The sequence below is a fragment of the Helianthus annuus genome, chromosome 12 (assembly GCF_002127325.2).
Source record: "Helianthus annuus cultivar XRQ/B chromosome 12, HanXRQr2.0-SUNRISE, whole genome shotgun sequence".
Lineage (NCBI taxonomy): Eukaryota > Viridiplantae > Streptophyta > Magnoliopsida > Asterales > Asteraceae > Helianthus > Helianthus annuus.
In genome coordinates, this window is record NC_035444.2 from 39,201,425 (window position 1) to 39,219,871 (window position 18,447).

The window sequence follows — 18,447 nt, forward strand, 5'->3', positions numbered from 1 at the left end:
TGAATTACAACGTGTACTATTCTATTTATAAGAGGAGATAATTATCGGTGACGTCACCATGAAAGTGACCCTAAACAACCTAATAAATGATGTAACTTCCAGCAGTTTGCAAAACCAATGGAAAAATGACTAAATCAACTGAAATACAAAACTACTTGAAATACAAAGGGAAACTGCCGGAGGATTCCAACACTTTTGGTTTCCAGCTCTTTGGTCTTCATGTGTTGACTTGTTGACCAGCACTTGTCTTCAGCTTTGACTAGTTGACCGAGCACTTTGTCTTTAGTAGTTGACCAATACTTTAACAATCCGGCTCTTTGGTTTCCAACTTTTTTATTCCAGAAGTTCTTTTTCCCAGTTGTTTTGGTTAGTTGTTCATGATGCTTTCGGCGGCAGGGGGGATTCTGGTACTTTGACTAATGTTTCTACCTTATTCCACATGCAAGGAAGATGGTTCATTTGGGTTTTGGCTTCCATCTTCAGCATATCTTAAATAACCAAACAAGTACACACATGGATTTATGTAAAAGTTTATCTTAAAACCACTGCTTAGAAAAATTATGAGCAGGAAAATAGACCATTTGTGTTTTGATTCTATGAATTTCATCTTGTAGTTTTTTCGCTACTATGTCATTTCTTTGTTTTTGTCTAAGAAATTGTGCATGAGTATCTTGCTTCTTCTCCAACTCAACAACCTAAAAATTAAATATTGTCATTCGGGGGGAGGGGGCATATTTAAACATGTTACTCTCACAGTTAAACATCAAAAGTGTTGAGTTGATATCAATGACAATATCAGTCAAACATGTTTGTAATATATTTTATAAACATTTGTGTGCTGAAAGGAATCACTGAAAAGAATCACTTATGAGCTTCATCCGCCGTAATCACACTGAAATTAAAACCAAGGTAATTATTTTTGATAGTCATCATATTATAGTATAAGCAATCCTAGCTATTTGTAACCATTTTAATTGATGTGACCTATGTATCCCTCACTATAGATAAGTGAGTAACAATTAAAAAAGGCTTGGCCAGCACCTATACTTGCTAAGGAGAGGATCATCCATCATTTTCCTCAACGACATTCCACCTATGAGAAATTTGATCCTTGTTAAGTCTCTTCAATTTTTTTATTATTATTATTATTATTCTTATTATTATTATTATTATTATTATTATTATTATTATTTTGCGGTTTATACATGGAAAGATTATTTGAACTTCAAATTAAGTCTTGCCGAGATGGGTTATCCTTTGGAACAAAGATCACCTATGTGAAACCTCATCAAATTCACTAAAACACAAGCCAATAACATTTTCATAAATCACAACCCAAAGGAACTAAATTCACAAATTGAGGCACCAAATCAACTAATTTCATTCCAACAAAGAATGAAGGAAACCACAAACAATGATTGGTTATAGTAATTAGTACCTATAAGTATCCTTACATAATCATAAATTCATAAAAACTATTAATAAGGTGAAAAAAACTCTCTGGGGGATTAAATGGATTTGTCATTTGTGCAGGCCATGTTTGGAGCACTTGGATAAGCTTTCAACAAAAAGTTGATCAAGATGTATATGTATGTTAAAAAATACTAGATAAGTTTAATAACTTTCAGTTGAAAAGATAGTAACTTGATTTGTACTGTAGTTACATCAACGTTTACAATAGAATTAGCAGCCTGTAATTAATGTAGTTTTCCTACATGCATGAAAAATATTATAAAATACAATGATAAATTAGGATATTTTACCATTAAAAAGATTGTTAAGGGGTACTAAATCTGCTAAGACTGAACCACCACTGTTGGAATCAAACAGCATGCATAAGATAATGCAAATAAACATTAACACAAGCAAGCATGGAATTTGATGTTACTATGAACACGCATCAATATGCCTAAAATTTTAAACTCCCCAAAATACTTGCTGACATCTTCACAAGTATGAACCCCATACCCATGACACTATCTACTCTGCAGCAGCAGATAGTCCTATACATATCCACAACATAATATCTATAAACCCCAAATCCATCCCTCATATACTGAACCCAAATCCATCCAATCACATTCATAACTCATTTCATAAAACTCACCCTCATAAACATCAATATAGCTATAAACCTTCACCATATACACTCCAAAACCTGTTCACTAAGCCAATTGACCAAACAACTGGTGTGCGTGTAGCAGGGCCGGCCCAATAATGTAATGAGGCTAGGCAAGAGCCTAGGGCCACCAAAAATTAGGGCCTCCATTTCTAAATTGGTATATATGATATAGGTTACAGGCCAAGTCTGTTATGGGTTTAGGTTGCAAACTAATCAGTAAATCAGCGGGCAATCTTTCATATTCGTATACACGGCTTTAGAGTAATAGCAAACAGAAGTAGGTAGTAAATCATTGGAATCTATTAATGGAAGAGCAATCATCAACGGAAAAGCCAATTTCTTTCCCCACTTTATGCTTCTGCAAAGTGGCGACTATCCTTCTACATATTTTTCTTACGATTCTTGTTTCATATTTTTGTGATTGTGGATTTCTGGTTTCATACATTTCCATGGTTATGGAATCTAGATTTCTTTGATTTACTAAGGTAAGATATTCTTTTGGTAATTTGGTTGTTACTTTTTTTGTAACAAACTGTTAATTACAGTAGTAACTTATCTTTTTTTAATTCCAAACAAAACAACGTTAAATTGTGATGTGTAAATGGCAAAATTTTGACTAAAGCAATTGTAAGGCGCATTCCTACTTTTGCAATACTGCACTTCCGATTATTATCTGTTCGATTACAAATATTAGTTATTGTGGTTTGGTTACGTGTCTAGTTATATGATTGGCATAGACGTACATGGAACTAAGAGACATTGCCCCCTCTTTGTGATTTTCATCATCTTCATCTTCATGGTCATCCAAATCTCGTTAAGAAATACCACCAAGAAAAAAGAAAAAAAGAGTGAGGATCTAGTTGGAACGTGATTGAAAGATTGGGTGATTATTATGGTGAACATCAGGGATAGTGGGGACAACTACACAAGGAATTGGAGGTCTAAGATTCATTCTAAAAAATAACTCAAGGCAGTGTTTGTTCCATGAAATGTAAGGGAATTGGAATCGGAATAAAAACATTTCAATAGGAATTGGAATCTAAATTCAATTCTTGATGTGTTGAGTTGGCAAATGAATTGGAATCTACCAATCTAGGCCCGCCGAACGGGTTGGGTTGAGACGTTTCGCACCGTTAACGGGTCGGGAAGTTTTGGGCTGTTAACAGGTTGCGTCGGACCATTAACGAGTCGGGGCATTTCGGGTTGTTAACTGGTTGGGTCAGGGCGAGGCGTTGTGGGTCGGTGACGGAGTAGCTCGGTTCCAGACATTTTTTACATCGATGACTGGTCGAAGATTCCAATGAATTTCTTAAATTCCTTCAAAATTTTGGAAGAATTTTGTGTTCCTTTAGTTAAAGGAATTTGAATGAATTCATTTCCGATTCTAATTCCTTTGCTAACCGAACATGATTAAGTATGGAATTCAAATTCCAATTTCTTCCTTTGTTGAAACGAACAACATCAATTCCAATTCCAATTTCAATTCCTTTGCTAACGAACACGATTAAGAATGGAATTGAGATTCCAATTCCTTCCTTTGTTGAAACGAACAACACAAAAAATGAAATTTAAATTCCAAATTTATCCAGATTTCATTCCATTATACGGAATGAACACTACCGAAAAGTTATTGTGATCGGGATTTCTCCTATTAAAGTTTTCTAGTGGAGAACAATGATTATCACCTCCTTATTCTAAAAGAAAATTAAAAGAGTTAAATGCCATTTTAGTCACTGTGGTTTGAGTCATTTTGCCAATTTAGTCTAAATGTTTCATTTTCGTCTGTGGGTCCAAAAAGGTTTCACCGTTGCCATTTTAGTCCACAAGGTTAACTTCACCCACTTTTTCTATTAACAAGAAGGACAATTCGGTCATCATCTTATATGTAATTCTGTTAACTAGAAAGACAATTCGGTCATATAAGATGACCGAATTGCTCTTCTAGTTGACAGAAATAATGGATAAAATTAACCCAATGTACTAAAATGGTAACATTAAATCAGTTTTAAATGCACACACGATAAATGAAACCTTTGTACTAGACTTACAAAATTGCTAAAACCACCGTGACTAAAATGGCATTTAACTCAAATTAAAAAAAAAAAAAAAAAAAAGCCGTAAACAGAAGTCATGAAAAAGTGGATATGTATTGAATTTCAAAAACCCTAATAATTTATAATACTCCACAATTTATTAATCAATTCATTTCTCTTTCAAATTCCCCGCAAACCCTAGAAATTGCTTCTTCCTCATACATTAATCTCCCCTTAATTTCACAAAAAATCCAGATATTTACGGTAAGAAACTCATATTTTCCCCTAATTTCTTTATATTTTTTACATTTGACTAATTTTGTATATTCTGCTGTAAAATCACGAAACACAATATCATTTTCCAATTTATCGTCTACTGTAATTCTTTTCCCCCTTCTTTATTTTAATTTAATTTCTCTAAATTCGTTCAAAATCAAGTTCAATTTTGACTCCGAAAGTGAAATTATAAGTCTTGTAATTAGGGTTTACTGCACAAGATTAATCTAGTTTAAATTATGGTAAATTTGTGTCTTTGATCAGTTAACTGAGCATAAAGTTTGAATCTTTTCTTCGAATAATTGATTTTGGTTTGCTATGTGATTCCAATTTGTTTAATTTGTGTTCCAACAATAGGGTTTTGAACAACTGTATACAAATGAACGGATCTGAACAAGGTGAGATGTTTCAATCGGCAATGACGCCGGTAACGTCTCAACCGCCGGTCAGTAGCGCGCGTTTGCCGTACCCCGGTGGCGGGTACAACGTCGCTACGGATGTAACGGGTGGCGGTGGTGGTGTGGGGTTACACCAGAATATTAATATTAACGAGTATGGTGGCGGTGAAACAATGGTGAAAAGGCGGGGGAGGCCGAGGAAGTACGGTCCTAACGGGTCTGTGTCTCCGCCTGCGGTCAGTGCAGCTGTGGCGGGGAATGTGGCAGCTGGTAATGTCATGGTGGGTTCGTTGAATGGAGGTTTGGAAGAGCAGCAGCAAGCACGTTTAGCTGCTGCTGTTCTGCCTATTTCTGCGGCTCCGGTTAGTTCTGTTCCGATGGAGGAGGGGTTTGCTTCGGTGAAGAAGGGGAGAGGGAGACCACCTGGTTCGTTGAACAAGAAACCGAAAGGAGAAGCTGTAGGTAAATCTCTGCTTTTTGGTTGCATTTTAAGCAGTATTTGTACAAAATGTGGCATCTTTTTTTGGTGATTTTTGCATGTTTTTGTACTTTTATGAATTATGTTTGGTGGGCACTGCTTCTAGTCGGGGAGCGTTTGGTTGAACAAGAGGGTAATGTTGTTAGGGGCATTCACGTCACGTTTTATGGATTCTCATGAAATTTAAACTTTCAACCGAGATAAGGAATGAATCTCCAATTCCGTTTCATTTCTAAGCAAACAGGCTAAGGGATGGAATTAGATTCCATTTCCATTCCGTTGTATTCTTTCAAATTCAATGAACCAAACCTGTCTAAGTGTCTAACATCTATTTTAGTATTTGCTTGGGCCTCATTTAGTTGACTTTTGTTTTGATAGTTGCTTTGATGAATACTGAAATCAACGAGCCGGTCCACGGCAGTAATCGGTTAAAAGTGGATTTCTTGTGGGTGGATATTTAGCAAGCCTTTACTTCACAACAAAAACCGATATAATTTTTCTTATACTAATGAAAAAAGCTTATTTTTTGTAGGATCATCTGGATTCGGTTTTACTCCACATATCATCGTGGTGCAGCCTGGAGAGGTTCGTTTTTTTTGATCGTCTACAGTTTAAAGTTTCTTAAATACCCATGTTTAAATTTTATGTTTTTTTTTCAGGATGTACTAAACAAGATCATGTCATTCGCTCAGAACGGGCCTAGGGCGATATGCATCATGTCTGGCATCGGCGTCATCAATAACGTAACACTTCGTCAAGCCGCAACTTCTGGTGGAACTGCAACATATGAGGTTTGTCTGATTTTCATTTCTTTTCATTGTTTAGTGAAATTATATATAATAAAATTATCAACTTTGTGTTAACCGTAACTAATTATGATTGGTCAAAGTTTTAATCTTGTGATTTCGTGCGTAATTACTATATTTACATAACTCAATTTGAATAGTTTTTTCAACCTAGGACATGTGGCGTTATATTATTTAGAGAAGGGGAGACCACTTAATATATGTTAATTATTTATTTTATTTATCCGTTAACCATGTCTTCATTATAAAATTAAGTTTATTGGTTAGTTTTACTGTGTTTATATTTTGCTTTATACTATTTTTATTATTCTAATTTTGAATTTATTTTCTATACTTATTAATGACTTACGTTAGTACGTTACGACGTGCTTATTTATCTACGAACACGTCAAAATAAAAATTTATTGTTTTGTTCTTTAATGCAATGAACTGAGAGCAGGTATCGTACCGGTACCATGTCGGTTCCCCTACCAAGCAACATCAGAACCGATATTGGTACTTTCTAAACCGTTACTAATATTCGTTTTTATGGTTTCAATCTGTATAACACGTGTTGATATTCTATTTGACATATCGTGACTTTATTTTTGGGTTTTTTTTTCCGTTTTTTTATGGTTTTTTTCATAGTAAAACACATATCGTAATTACCCGAACCGTTATCGAGTGAATTCCGCCGCAATGCGTGGGGAGTTTTACTAGTTATAAATATATAATGTATTAGACTAAAATATATCAGAGTTGGTGTAAGTTAGTTATACTTCCGAAAGTTCTATTGATGTACTGTTACACACTTACACCTGACAACGTCTCCATACATTCTTCAGGGGAGATTTGACATATTGTCACTTTCGGGTTCGTTTGTGCTATCAGAGGCGTCCGGTCAGCGCACTCGGACAGGTGGACTAAGCATCACATTGAATGATGGATCAAATGCTCGGGTTTTTGGTGGTGTTGTAGCAGGACTCTTAACTGCTGCATCTCCTGTTCAGGTTTTCCCTAATTTCTAAACTTTTTGTTATTTTCGTACACAAAGTCAACATGGTCAAAGTAACAGACGTGTTGGCTGACACGTCATCATATTGACCAATCTAATACTAATAAAAGAGTCCCCTTAATGACACATGGCATTCTCTTATAATAAAGGATTTCATCAAAATGCCATCTGGCAATTTATCATGCTACCTCAACCATAATAAATAATAAGTAAATTAATATAAAGACTATTAAATTATTGAATTGAATATATATATTAAAATAATCTTATATCCATGATTGTATCTCTTCAGTATTCTTAATTCTCAATTATTAATATTAGTTATCTACTTACCTATACTTTAATATAATATCTCTACTTATATAAATAAAAATAAACTTATCCAAAGAAGATAGGATAACAAAAAATTTATTACACCATCACTATTTGACGTAATCAAAAATTTAAAACCTCATCATGTTTATAATTTGTTATTATCGTTTTCACAAATGTTAAACATATATATAAACAATAGGGTCAAGTTATTCTACAAAGGCTTCTAATTGTAAGAAGTGTAAGAAGGATTTATAGAGTGACAAGTGTCCAATAACCTAAAACTAAACCCACTACATCACCACCAAAAACCTAAACACCCACCCCACCCAAAAACCTAACCCCCCCCCCCCCCCGGCAAAAAAAAAAAAAAAAACTATACCTCACCAAAAACCTAACCCCTCACCCCCACCCCCAAAAACCTAAAAAAAACCTAACCCCCCCCCCCACCCCACCCCCCAAAAACCTAAAAAAACCTAACCCCCCCCCCCCCCACACCCCCAAAAATCTAAAAAAAAAATCTAAAAAAAACTAAACACCCACCCCCACCCCCCACCCAAAAACCTAAACCCCCACCCCCCACCCCCTCGGCAAAAAAAAAAAAAAAAAAAAAATTAGGGTGGGTGATGTGTGTGTGTGTGTGGGGGGGGGGGGGGTTAGGTTTTTGGTGGTGGTGGATGTTTAAGGTTTTTTTTTTTTTTTTTTTTGTAGTGGGGTTTTTTGTGTAGTGGGTTTTTTTAGGTTATTGGACACTTGTCACTCTATAAATCCTTCTTACACTTCTTACAATTAGGATCCTTTGTATTTGATCCTAATCCATAAACAATATATATACGTTTAAAATATATTCTACTATATCTAAAAGGACAAAGTTGGTGGCAAAGGCCACCGACAACACACCTCAAATTACAATTTTGTCCTTTGATGTAATTTCCATTTTGACTCCCTAAGTATATTCCATTTTGGCTCCCTCATTTTTTTAACTAATTTGTTTTTCTCCTAAAACTTACACAATAACAAATCTATCATCTAAATTTCTAACTTTTCACTTTTACTTCCTTAGTTTTTAATTTTTTTTTCTTTTTTTCCCTTTGTGTTTTTAGTTTATATCACGTTTACATGTTGCTATAAATTCGAAATGGGTAGTTGGTTCGTCACAACTTAATAACTTTTGTTTAATCGTACCGTATCTTTATATGTTTCTTTCGTGAGCTTAAACACGTTAATGTCACCATGCCAACGTGCTTAACGAACGATAATGTGCCCTTAAATGTCACGCCACAACGCGCGAACACCTTATTTTCATTCTTTAACATAAAAAAGATTATTTCCTCACGTGCTTATTTTTATGGACATTTCGGTACATATTCATGTATCGGCATTGGACGTAAACAGTGCACATTTACGTTTCAACCTAACGTTTTCCTATAAATGAGTCCGGTCTAATATAATACGTTTTCATGCTTATTTTTATGTATGTTTTAAGTTGTTATACGTTATGATGTAAACACTTTATTTTCTCACATGCTCATTTTTATATGTACATGTCAATATAATTTCATGTTAATAAACATGGTCAAATATATTACGTTTTCGTGCTTATCTTTATGTACGTTTTTAGTTGGTTTATGATTTGACATACGAGTCACTATGCGCATTGATGCCACTAAGTCTTAATGAAAATGTAAGGGTTATGTAGTAATTAGGTGGAACCCCACTAAATGAACCAACCTGGTTTGGATTTTGTTATTTGATTTAAATGCTTATATAAGTTACATTGATTTATATCGGATACGTCAAAACAAACGTTTTTATATGGTTTACACATTACATAACGCTTGCGCTAATCTATTTGATGTTTGCGATGTACCCAAGCCGCAACGCGCGTGGCCTTATTACTAGTATAATCTTTAGATCATAAACTAACTGCATTCAATTTTCTACTTTGATAACACTTTTTAAAATAAGAAAATATTAATTTGAAATAAAATATACTAATTCTTTTGTATTCAAAAACAAAATTCTTACTTCGTAAACACATCATTTAAAATGAGTAATGTTATTATATTTTTCTTTAATTTTGTATGTATAGTTCATATTAGGGTTATATGTATTCATATCAAAATTTATATTTATTATGTGTGATGCAAGAAATAAACATGAAATATAAAAGATAATTCAAAATTTCTAATCGTTATGTCCTTCAAACGCAACCAACCTCAACAATAACATATTTATTTTAAAAAACTCATTGAAATTTATATAAATGGAAAACAATTTTTTTTCCGAAGAACTCGATCAACTCCATGATTATCTTAAAGCATTTCATTTTCTATCCTCAAACTCATGTAATACATGGGTCTATAACCTAGTTATATATATTAAAAGGTGTGGACTGTGGATTGATGAATAGTATCCACACGTTTTACACTTTCACCCCCTTTAGTTTACTTCTTAGACTCTAAATTTTAATAAAATTGTCAAAAAACCCTTAAACTTCAATAAAATTTTCTTTCAACTTTATTTTGATGTTTTTCTCTTTCGAACTTTTTACCGGGTATCAAAAAACCCCTAAACTCCCGCCGCAACGCGCGGGTAATTTTACTAGTTGTTAATGAAGCTTTGTGTAGTGTAGTATTTTTATCCTTTTTCTCCCAAATGGTAAAATTTGATGGTTATCTAATGCAGGTTATAGTAGGAAGTTTTCTTCCAGAAAACCGTAAAGAACCTCTATTGGCTAACCTTGTTGAACCATCGGCTAACCATGGCATGGGACCGAGCAGCCCACCGTCTCATGGGACCCTGAGTGAGTCATCAGGTGGGCCCGGGAGTCCAGTGACCCGAGGTAATGAACGTAGCTCTCAGGACATGACAAGTATGCCATGGAAATGATCTTTTTTGTAGCGGTAAGATTTTATGGACTAGTGGTTTGAGGGTTAATTGTAACTTTAGTTTAGTCTTCAGTGAAACCTTTTACCAAACAAGTAACAAGGTTTATTTATTTATTTATTTTTATTATTTATTTTCTTACATTAACCATACAAGTAACCGTGTCACCTAAATATGTTCTTTTAGTGAGTGTTATGATGTGATTGGATTTGTAAACGAACCGAAATGGTATTGAGGTTAAACTACAATATAAGTGAGAGAGGTATAGAGAATATTCTTGTATAAAGTTATTTGAATTAGACTTGAAACGATTCCCAGTTCGCCACAACTTTTTGTTGTTGTAGTCACTTCTTGAAGAACAACTTTTACACTAAAACCACCCGTAGTGGGGCGTTATTTTTAAAAAATATTGAAAAAAAACGCCCCAAAACGCCCCCTCCCCCACTACACTAGGCGTTTTGGGGCGTTACTTTTGGAAAAAATTGTTTTTGGCGTTATGTTTAAAACGCCGAATTGCTCTGACACATGTTATGTTGGTAGCTTGGACCACTAAGACCCACCAATCAAATTACCCACATGCTCTGACACACCCACATCCCACATGCTTTTTTTTTCATTAAAAATAATATGGGGGTTATTGGAATAATGTCCCACTACACCACTTTATGCTATAATGCCCCATGTTGACTGGGATGACAAGTGTCGGATAATGCCCCATGGTGGGGGCATTATATTTCTTCACCACTACACATGGTCTAATTTGATTTAGAAGCTAGGTTAGTGTAGGTGTTGGTCAACTTAGACACTAATAGCATAACCGTGCTTGTTTAGGTAGCTTTTGTGATGGTCGGCGCATAAAGGCTAACTTTTCTCGAATGTTGATATCGTAAATATTGAGCGTATCCATGTTGATATGACCTCATGATTCAAAGGTTGAGAGTTAAATATCGATATGCTAAAATACACTTGTATATCATGATTCAAAGGTTAAGAGTTTGATATCGATATGCTAAAATACACTTGTAGCATACTACATCTGTCGTATGTTTCGCATGTAAAAACCACTTTATAAAACCAGTCTCTATATTCATTTCAACGAGACCACGCATAACTACTATTAGTGAGTAATCTTCATAGGTTGATGGGTTGAATCTGATGGGATCTCTGAAAGTTTACAGGAACCCGTATCCGAAAACATTGTTGAACACATGAACCCGAATATGACTCAGGTATCCCTTGTTTATCTCTTTGCATACAATACAGTTTAGGGTTTAACGCTTTATATCACGGTTTAACGCTTTATATCACATAGAGAGAAAAAAAACTTGTAAAACAAAATGGGTCAACTTGTGGATCCTCCTAGTTGACTCAATATAGACTCGTTTAGCTAAACGTGTAAAGTTGGACTTAAAACTGAGCCTAACACATTTAGGCCAAACTTAAAACCGTGAATTTCATATTAGATTTATGTAATGAGAATTTTAAATCCCACAATGTCAGTTTTGTTCATATTGAATAACTAGTAGGGTGCCCGCGCGATGCGGCGGGGACGACACTTTGCACTGCGATACTCATTAAGCGTCTCATGATATATTGTATAACACATAGGTTAGTTTTCTTATTCGTAGAATCTTGTACTTTGTTAGATGTGTAAGGGGATGCTTTCCACTCAATAGCCTTTTGGATGTTCCTTAATGAGACTAAAAAGCACAAGATGTGTAAATATGAGTTGTGAAGAGTTGAGACATAGAATAATGTCCTGTAACTTCATTGTTACAAACTAATTACCTTGAACCAATATTATTGCAATGGTTACTTTAATGAGGTTTAGACAAAAGCATATGGTATTAAATATATAATATCTCTAATTTTATTTATATATTTATTATGGTTATTTGATCAAGCATACTAAAATAAATAAAGTCAACCAGACATGAGCTAATAAAATAACAATCAAAAGGAATTTCGCTAGAACCAACCTCTACTTAGATTTAACATCACTAAATAAATTTACAAATAAAAAGCATAAACCCTAGACCTACTTTACAGAAATTCAAGAGAAAGCATCTTTGGCACTTCCATCGAGTGGGTAGAACATAAATAAGTTCGCAATCAGGTAAACATAGCTATCTATTTACATGGGTTAGAACCGATTAGGGCTAAAAATGCCTATCAAAACACATCTTTTGCCATTTTCAGAAATTGACAAAGAGTGATAGTTGGGAGCTCATTACCATCCGTTTTTTTCTTCTAGATTTTGGTCATCTTCAACACTATTGTACCTTTCCTTTCTGATTCAGTTGTTGAGACCAATTTGTAGAACTGTTAAGGACAACATAAAGAATATGTTAACATTTTATAGATAATTGGTGTGTTGAATATGATTAATGATTTTGAAGGTTTAATACATTTAAGATACACCTAAGGTGTCTTATAATTTGTCTGACCCGCATTCGATGTTTCCTTTATAGATAACCTTTTTTTTACCTCATCTAAACCATGACCATGAGAGATAAAAAATTCCTGTCGATATAGAATGATTGCAGATGACAAAAGCATATTTGACAAGCAAAATTATTCTTTGAAGAGACATTTTTTTTGTATAAATACCTGGAAGAAAGCTTCTATGAAATGCTATCTGCAAGCACAATGTGAGCCATTACCAAATGCAAATTTCAATATGATTTACCTTATCCGCTAGAGGGAGTATATGCAAACCTTTTACATTTGTTTCTTTGTATCTATTAACAAATTAAAAAAAGTTAAATTAGTATCAATTTTAATGTTTTGATTAAAAAAAGGTTCTCGTCTCAAAAAGAGTTGGTTGTTATCAATAGTTTTCACTAGATCCCCTTCCTTTTCGGGTCAAAGATTATGCGATTACAATTGTAGCAAAGTACATAAGGGCCAAAAATGGGTCACGTTACAATGGTCAAATTCACAACAAACGGGCCGGATCAAATAAAAATAGTGAATTATAGCAAAAAAGATTCAAACAGGTCGTAGACTTATCAGGTTCGAGTAAATACTGAGCCCTTAAGCATGTGATGCGACAACGCCACTTCTAAGCGGCGCCATTGTTAATTACAATTTTAAATTCTCTTGAAAGCAAAAAATAAATTAACATCACACTTTTAAGTGATATAAACCGTAAACAAATATATCTTACCCATACATGATAGTGACCAAAAAAGCAAGTCAAAATTGGTGTAAACAAATATATCTGAGTCAAAATTGGGGTTAAACCGGTCATTTTTTGAATCTTTTGACTTCTGAAATTGGTTACATATACAAGGCAACTTTTATTGGTGTATCTGTTTATAAGATCAAAGGCATACATCTATTAATCCATTCCATTGTTTTGACACTCACAATATTTTAAATTTATACAATCTTAAGTTTATAGTATGCTTGCTACCCTTGTTTGTGTTTCAACACTGGTGCAACCGCCTCTATGTACTCTTCCCAATCTATCCCCCATTGTTAAAGTTGTGAACCCTAATAAACAATAGCTGCAAAAGCAAATAAACAAACCTTGTGAATGTCATGTTAAAATCAAATGAATTCAGAAAGAAAATGATCAATACCCTAAACCTTTTCGCAATAACTATTTACAAAATAGATCCTTCAAATGTATGGCATGGGTCTTTGCTGCTTTTAGCGGATGACAACATGAGGTTCAAGCATAAAGTTATTTAGATGTTAGAAGTGGCTAATCAAAAGAATATATGTCATACTATTGAGTTACGTAACAAGGAATAACTTTGGAATAGAAAAAAATTAGCAATACCTTTTGTTGAACTAATGAATCAAACAATCGTGGTGGCGATGTTGGCAATCGGTTGCGTTTTAGAGCAGACGAATAGGTTGGCTCAGAGGCTTGAACGAAGATGATCTATTATTTTGAGACCTACCAACGGAAATCCCAAATGTTATTTCCGGGTCACTCGGTTACAGGTATTCGTATCAAATGGAAATAGAGAAGCTTACCATTACGTATGAGACAAAAGGAAAGCCGATCGCCGTGATGCAATGTCGCAGGGTTCATTTATGGTGATCCGTCGGTGGCTATTTTGAGTAGAACATACGATGAGAGAACCACATGTGCGAGCTGGTTTTTTAAGGTTTTTGTGAGGTTTTGAAAATAGTCTCAGTTACGTTTAATAGGTTATCCTTAAAATCCGATCAGTTTGTTGGTTGTTACGATAGATAAGGAGGAGTTTGTTTAAGGTTTTGACTTTTGAGTTTCAAGGATAAACTTGGAACAGATTCAATAGAGATGAATAGAGGGATGTAAAATCATTTTATTTAGCATATCAACGTAATAGGAGGGATGTACTACCAATATTTACCCCATTTTGTTTAGTATATCAACTTAATAAAACGATTATTGAAGAAATAATTGTCTTGCATTTGTTCAATTTGGTATTTAATATATTTATTATTAGTATTATTATTGTGTTATTATATCTTTGTATTTTTTGTTATTTGAGTTTAATAATAATGATAACAATATAGAAAGTCTCGAACATGTATATGTGATAGGACACATTACTTTAATCACTTGTACGTTAATGCATTATCTACTTGTACATTTTAATTCGCACGTCAATACTGACCAAGACAACTATTGAAACGTCGACAAAAATGAGTAGGTCGTCACGGTACCTTTAGATTTTTATGAAACATTATAGTTTATAAAATATGCTATAAATTTATGGTGGAGGGGGGAAAATGTAACTACTTATCTATAATTTTGTTAAACTCGGGGATTAAAGTGTAATAAGTTTAGGGGCTAAAAAATAAATAGTTTTTAAAAGACCAAATTACCCTCATTTTAGGGGTCTATCTATAAATAAAAGGGGGAAAAGTTCTTATTTTTTGGGTATCTTAAAATACCCCTCACTCATGCATTATAATATAGTATAGAAGTATAGATTATGTTAAATATCAAGGATCTAAATGTAATAAATTGAAGGACTAAAAAATAATTATGGTTTAAAAGACCACTTTACCCTCATTTTAGGGGTTTATTTATAAATAAGGGGGAAGAAGTTCTTAACTTTTGGGAATCCCTCCCTCATGCATTATAATATAGTATAGATATAATCAAAGGTGTAGAAAACTAGGTCAACGGTCGATTCACAAGATGTAGCTATTCTCAAATGAAAACAAACAATAAATGACATGTCAAAGGTGGATTCACAAGATGTAGCTATTCTCAAATGAAACAAACAAGAAATGACATCTTTGAAAATGTTTGTAGCTTAAGCTAATAATTACAAATTTCATCGATTGAAACTTTTTTAAGTTACACTTCCAAAATGCATGAATCACATATGATACACGTTAGGTTCGTCTTAAAAAAACCTTTCAATTTATTAGCTATGGGTATGTTTGGCAAAAGTAGTTGTTGGCTGGTAGCTAGTAGCTGTAGTTTTTAGATATATTTAGTGTTTGATAGAGTAGCTGGAGCTTTTAATAAAATGCATAAAATGACCAAAATGGACATAACTAAAAATTTAGAAAGTTGGTTTATTAAATAGTTCCTTATTTTTAGTGGTTAAAATAGTCATTTTATCCCTAAAAGCTCGTAGCTCCTTCTAAACGCTACTAGTAGTAGCGTTCAACCAAAAGTTTAAAGCTCCTAAAAGCTTAAAGCTCCTTCAAACAAACAAGACTTTTTATTGAGTAGTAGCTTTTTCTTAAAAGCTTAAAGCTAGAAGCTCCTAAAAGCTCTATTCCAAACATACATTATATCTAATCATCACTTTGAGATGCTTATTTACATATTGTAAAGTAATACAAAAAGTTTAATATAAACTATTTGAACCGTTTATTCAAAAATAGAAAGGAAAATAGATTCACAAACAATGATACAAGTAATTTATACAATCAATCCTAAACACTTGACACTATGTATCATGTAAAAAAACACCAAATTCCCAAAAAAAAAATACAAGGATGATACATTTTTACATAAAATGATACTTTGAGATGCTTATTTACATATTGTAAACTAAATACTACTAGAAAATGATTATCATGCACGATGGACTATCTAGTTGAAACTGTAATTCGTCAATCACCAATATTTGTTTCAGATCTTGTAGCCCAAAACTTTTTAGGCCAAAATCTCACGAACCAAACTCCCGTAAGCTCGTCAACATTCTCATTCTCCTCCAACGACCGCCCCATCGTCTCTCTAGTAAAGAAATAAGTCACAAAAAACCCCAACACACAAACCCCGCCCATCGCGGACAACATACGCGACACCGCATGCCCATCTGGGGGATCATGAGAACCCCAAAGATACCCAACTGACCCGATTATCGCTCCCACTTTCCCAACCGCACCTGAAATCCCATGACAAGTGGCCCGAAACCTCGCTGGAAAAAGCTCAGCCGGGACTATAAAAGTCGTAGTGTTGGGCCCAAAATTCGAAAAAAATAATGTAAACCCATAGAGTACTATAAACCCGACACTCGGATCCGAGTCGGAACCACCTTTGTAAACTCTTGCACCCGTGAACAAGCTGACCGCCATGAAAACAAACCCGCCTGCCTGGATCTTGACCCTCCCAACCTTATCAATCATGTAAACCGTCGCAAAGTATCCAGGGATCGTTGCGCTGACTGCAATGATTGCTTGGAGTTTTGCAACTTGCAATGCATCATCATATATATTCACGCGACTCTTAGAAGTCAAAAGGGATCTGAATGTGTGGTATTGGAAAAAGTTGAGGCTGTAGAAAACGATATCGACCAGAAACCAATTGATGGATGCAGCGACAAGATCACGACCATGTCGTCGGAAGAATTCTCTAGAGAAGAAAGGGTAGGTGTTCAAAAGAGGTGCACGAGTGTTTGGTGTGTTCATCATCTCAATGTCTTCCTGGATCGAACTTAGTGATACATTGAGCACTTTCTCCATGTCTTTGGCTGCTTGTGATGTGTTTCTCTCCACCAAAGCTGTGAATCTGTGAAAACATCATTCAAGGAGAGTTAAATTTGTTATACAAACAAACCTTATTTACATTGGTTCGGTTCAATGGGTTTGTACCATTCCAACATAATGGTACAAACCCATTGAACCGAACCACCCCATGCCCGTTCCCTAGCGGAACTGGATGGTCTAGTGTCTTGAATAGAGCGAATTGTGGTTTGTACCTGGCAGTTTCGGGCATCTTCATCCGCCAATAGTATGTCATTGATGCCGGGATAGCACCAATCATGAGAATAAGTCGCCACGCCACATCTGATTCAGGTGGGACCCGAGCAACGTTTTCCATTGGTTTGAGTTCAGACGGTGATATTAGTTCGTCGGCACAAGCTTTAAAAATGAGGCAAACAATCATGGTAACAAGCGAACTAAGTAGTATACCGAACCCTTGCATAGAGAACACACCCGCGATAAATGCTCCACGAGTCCTCTTATTAGCGAACTCGGACATAATTGTTGCCGATAACGGGTAGTCGCCCCCAATACCAATCCCGAGCAAAAACCTAAAGAACCCAAGGCTCACAAACATCATCGACGTCAATCTCGAAAGCGAAAATCCACATCCAAAAGAACCCATCACCATCATCATAAGAGAAACGCCATACACATAACGGCGTCCAACACGGTCACCGAGGCGACCAAAAATCAGTTGACCAATCGAGGTCCCTATTAATGCGATCACAATCATTGTGGATGCAATCACAGTTGGGACCTCGAACCAGTGCTTCTGCTTCTGGTCCGAGTCCCCTTGATTTACCTTTGGGTAATAAATCCTTCCGATCAGTGTCATGATCGGAGGGATACAAAATAAATCATAACTGTCGGTAAATAAACCCATACCGGCAATTATGATTGCTTTAAAGTGGTAATATTGTGTCTTTGCAACATCAAGAGCCGATAGAACTTTCAACGCCATTTTAGGATTAGATTTTCTTGATTAGAACTTAAGAATTTATAGGAAACTAATTGGACGTATTAAAAATATAAAATTGACTTAAAATATACAGTTGGAAATGAAATTTCCAGGGAATCTCCTAGTGATGAAATCCTTAGTATATGCTAAATATATATACCGTTGAAAACGTTTTATAGTAACATTTTGTTAAGGTATATTGTTTGTTTCCCTATGTCATGTAT

The 18,447-nt window shown here is 34.8% G+C and overlaps 2 protein-coding genes across 2 annotated transcripts; one reads left to right on the top strand and one right to left on the bottom strand.

The window, feature by feature from the left end:
- The first annotated feature begins 4,274 nt into the window (after positions 1-4,274).
- Positions 4,275-10,449, top strand: LOC110894702 (AT-hook motif nuclear-localized protein 10). The gene is made up of 6 exons (XM_022141927.2): positions 4,275-4,419; positions 4,789-5,291; positions 5,840-5,892; positions 5,967-6,098; positions 6,938-7,102; positions 10,108-10,449. Exons 2-6 carry the CDS (start codon positions 4,811-4,813, stop codon positions 10,309-10,311), a joined length of 1,035 nt encoding a protein of 344 aa, XP_021997619.1. The 5' UTR covers positions 4,275-4,419; positions 4,789-4,810; the 3' UTR covers positions 10,312-10,449.
- A 5,699-nt stretch (positions 10,450-16,148) lies between these two features.
- On the bottom strand, positions 16,149-18,247 carry LOC110896616 (probable inorganic phosphate transporter 1-9). The gene is made up of 2 exons (XM_022143857.2): positions 17,478-18,247; positions 16,149-17,287 (listed from the first exon to the last, which is right to left on the bottom strand). Exons 1-2 carry the CDS (start codon positions 18,224-18,226, stop codon positions 16,390-16,392), a joined length of 1,647 nt encoding a protein of 548 aa, XP_021999549.1. The 5' UTR covers positions 18,227-18,247; the 3' UTR covers positions 16,149-16,389.
- Between the last annotated feature and the right edge of the window lie 200 nt (positions 18,248-18,447).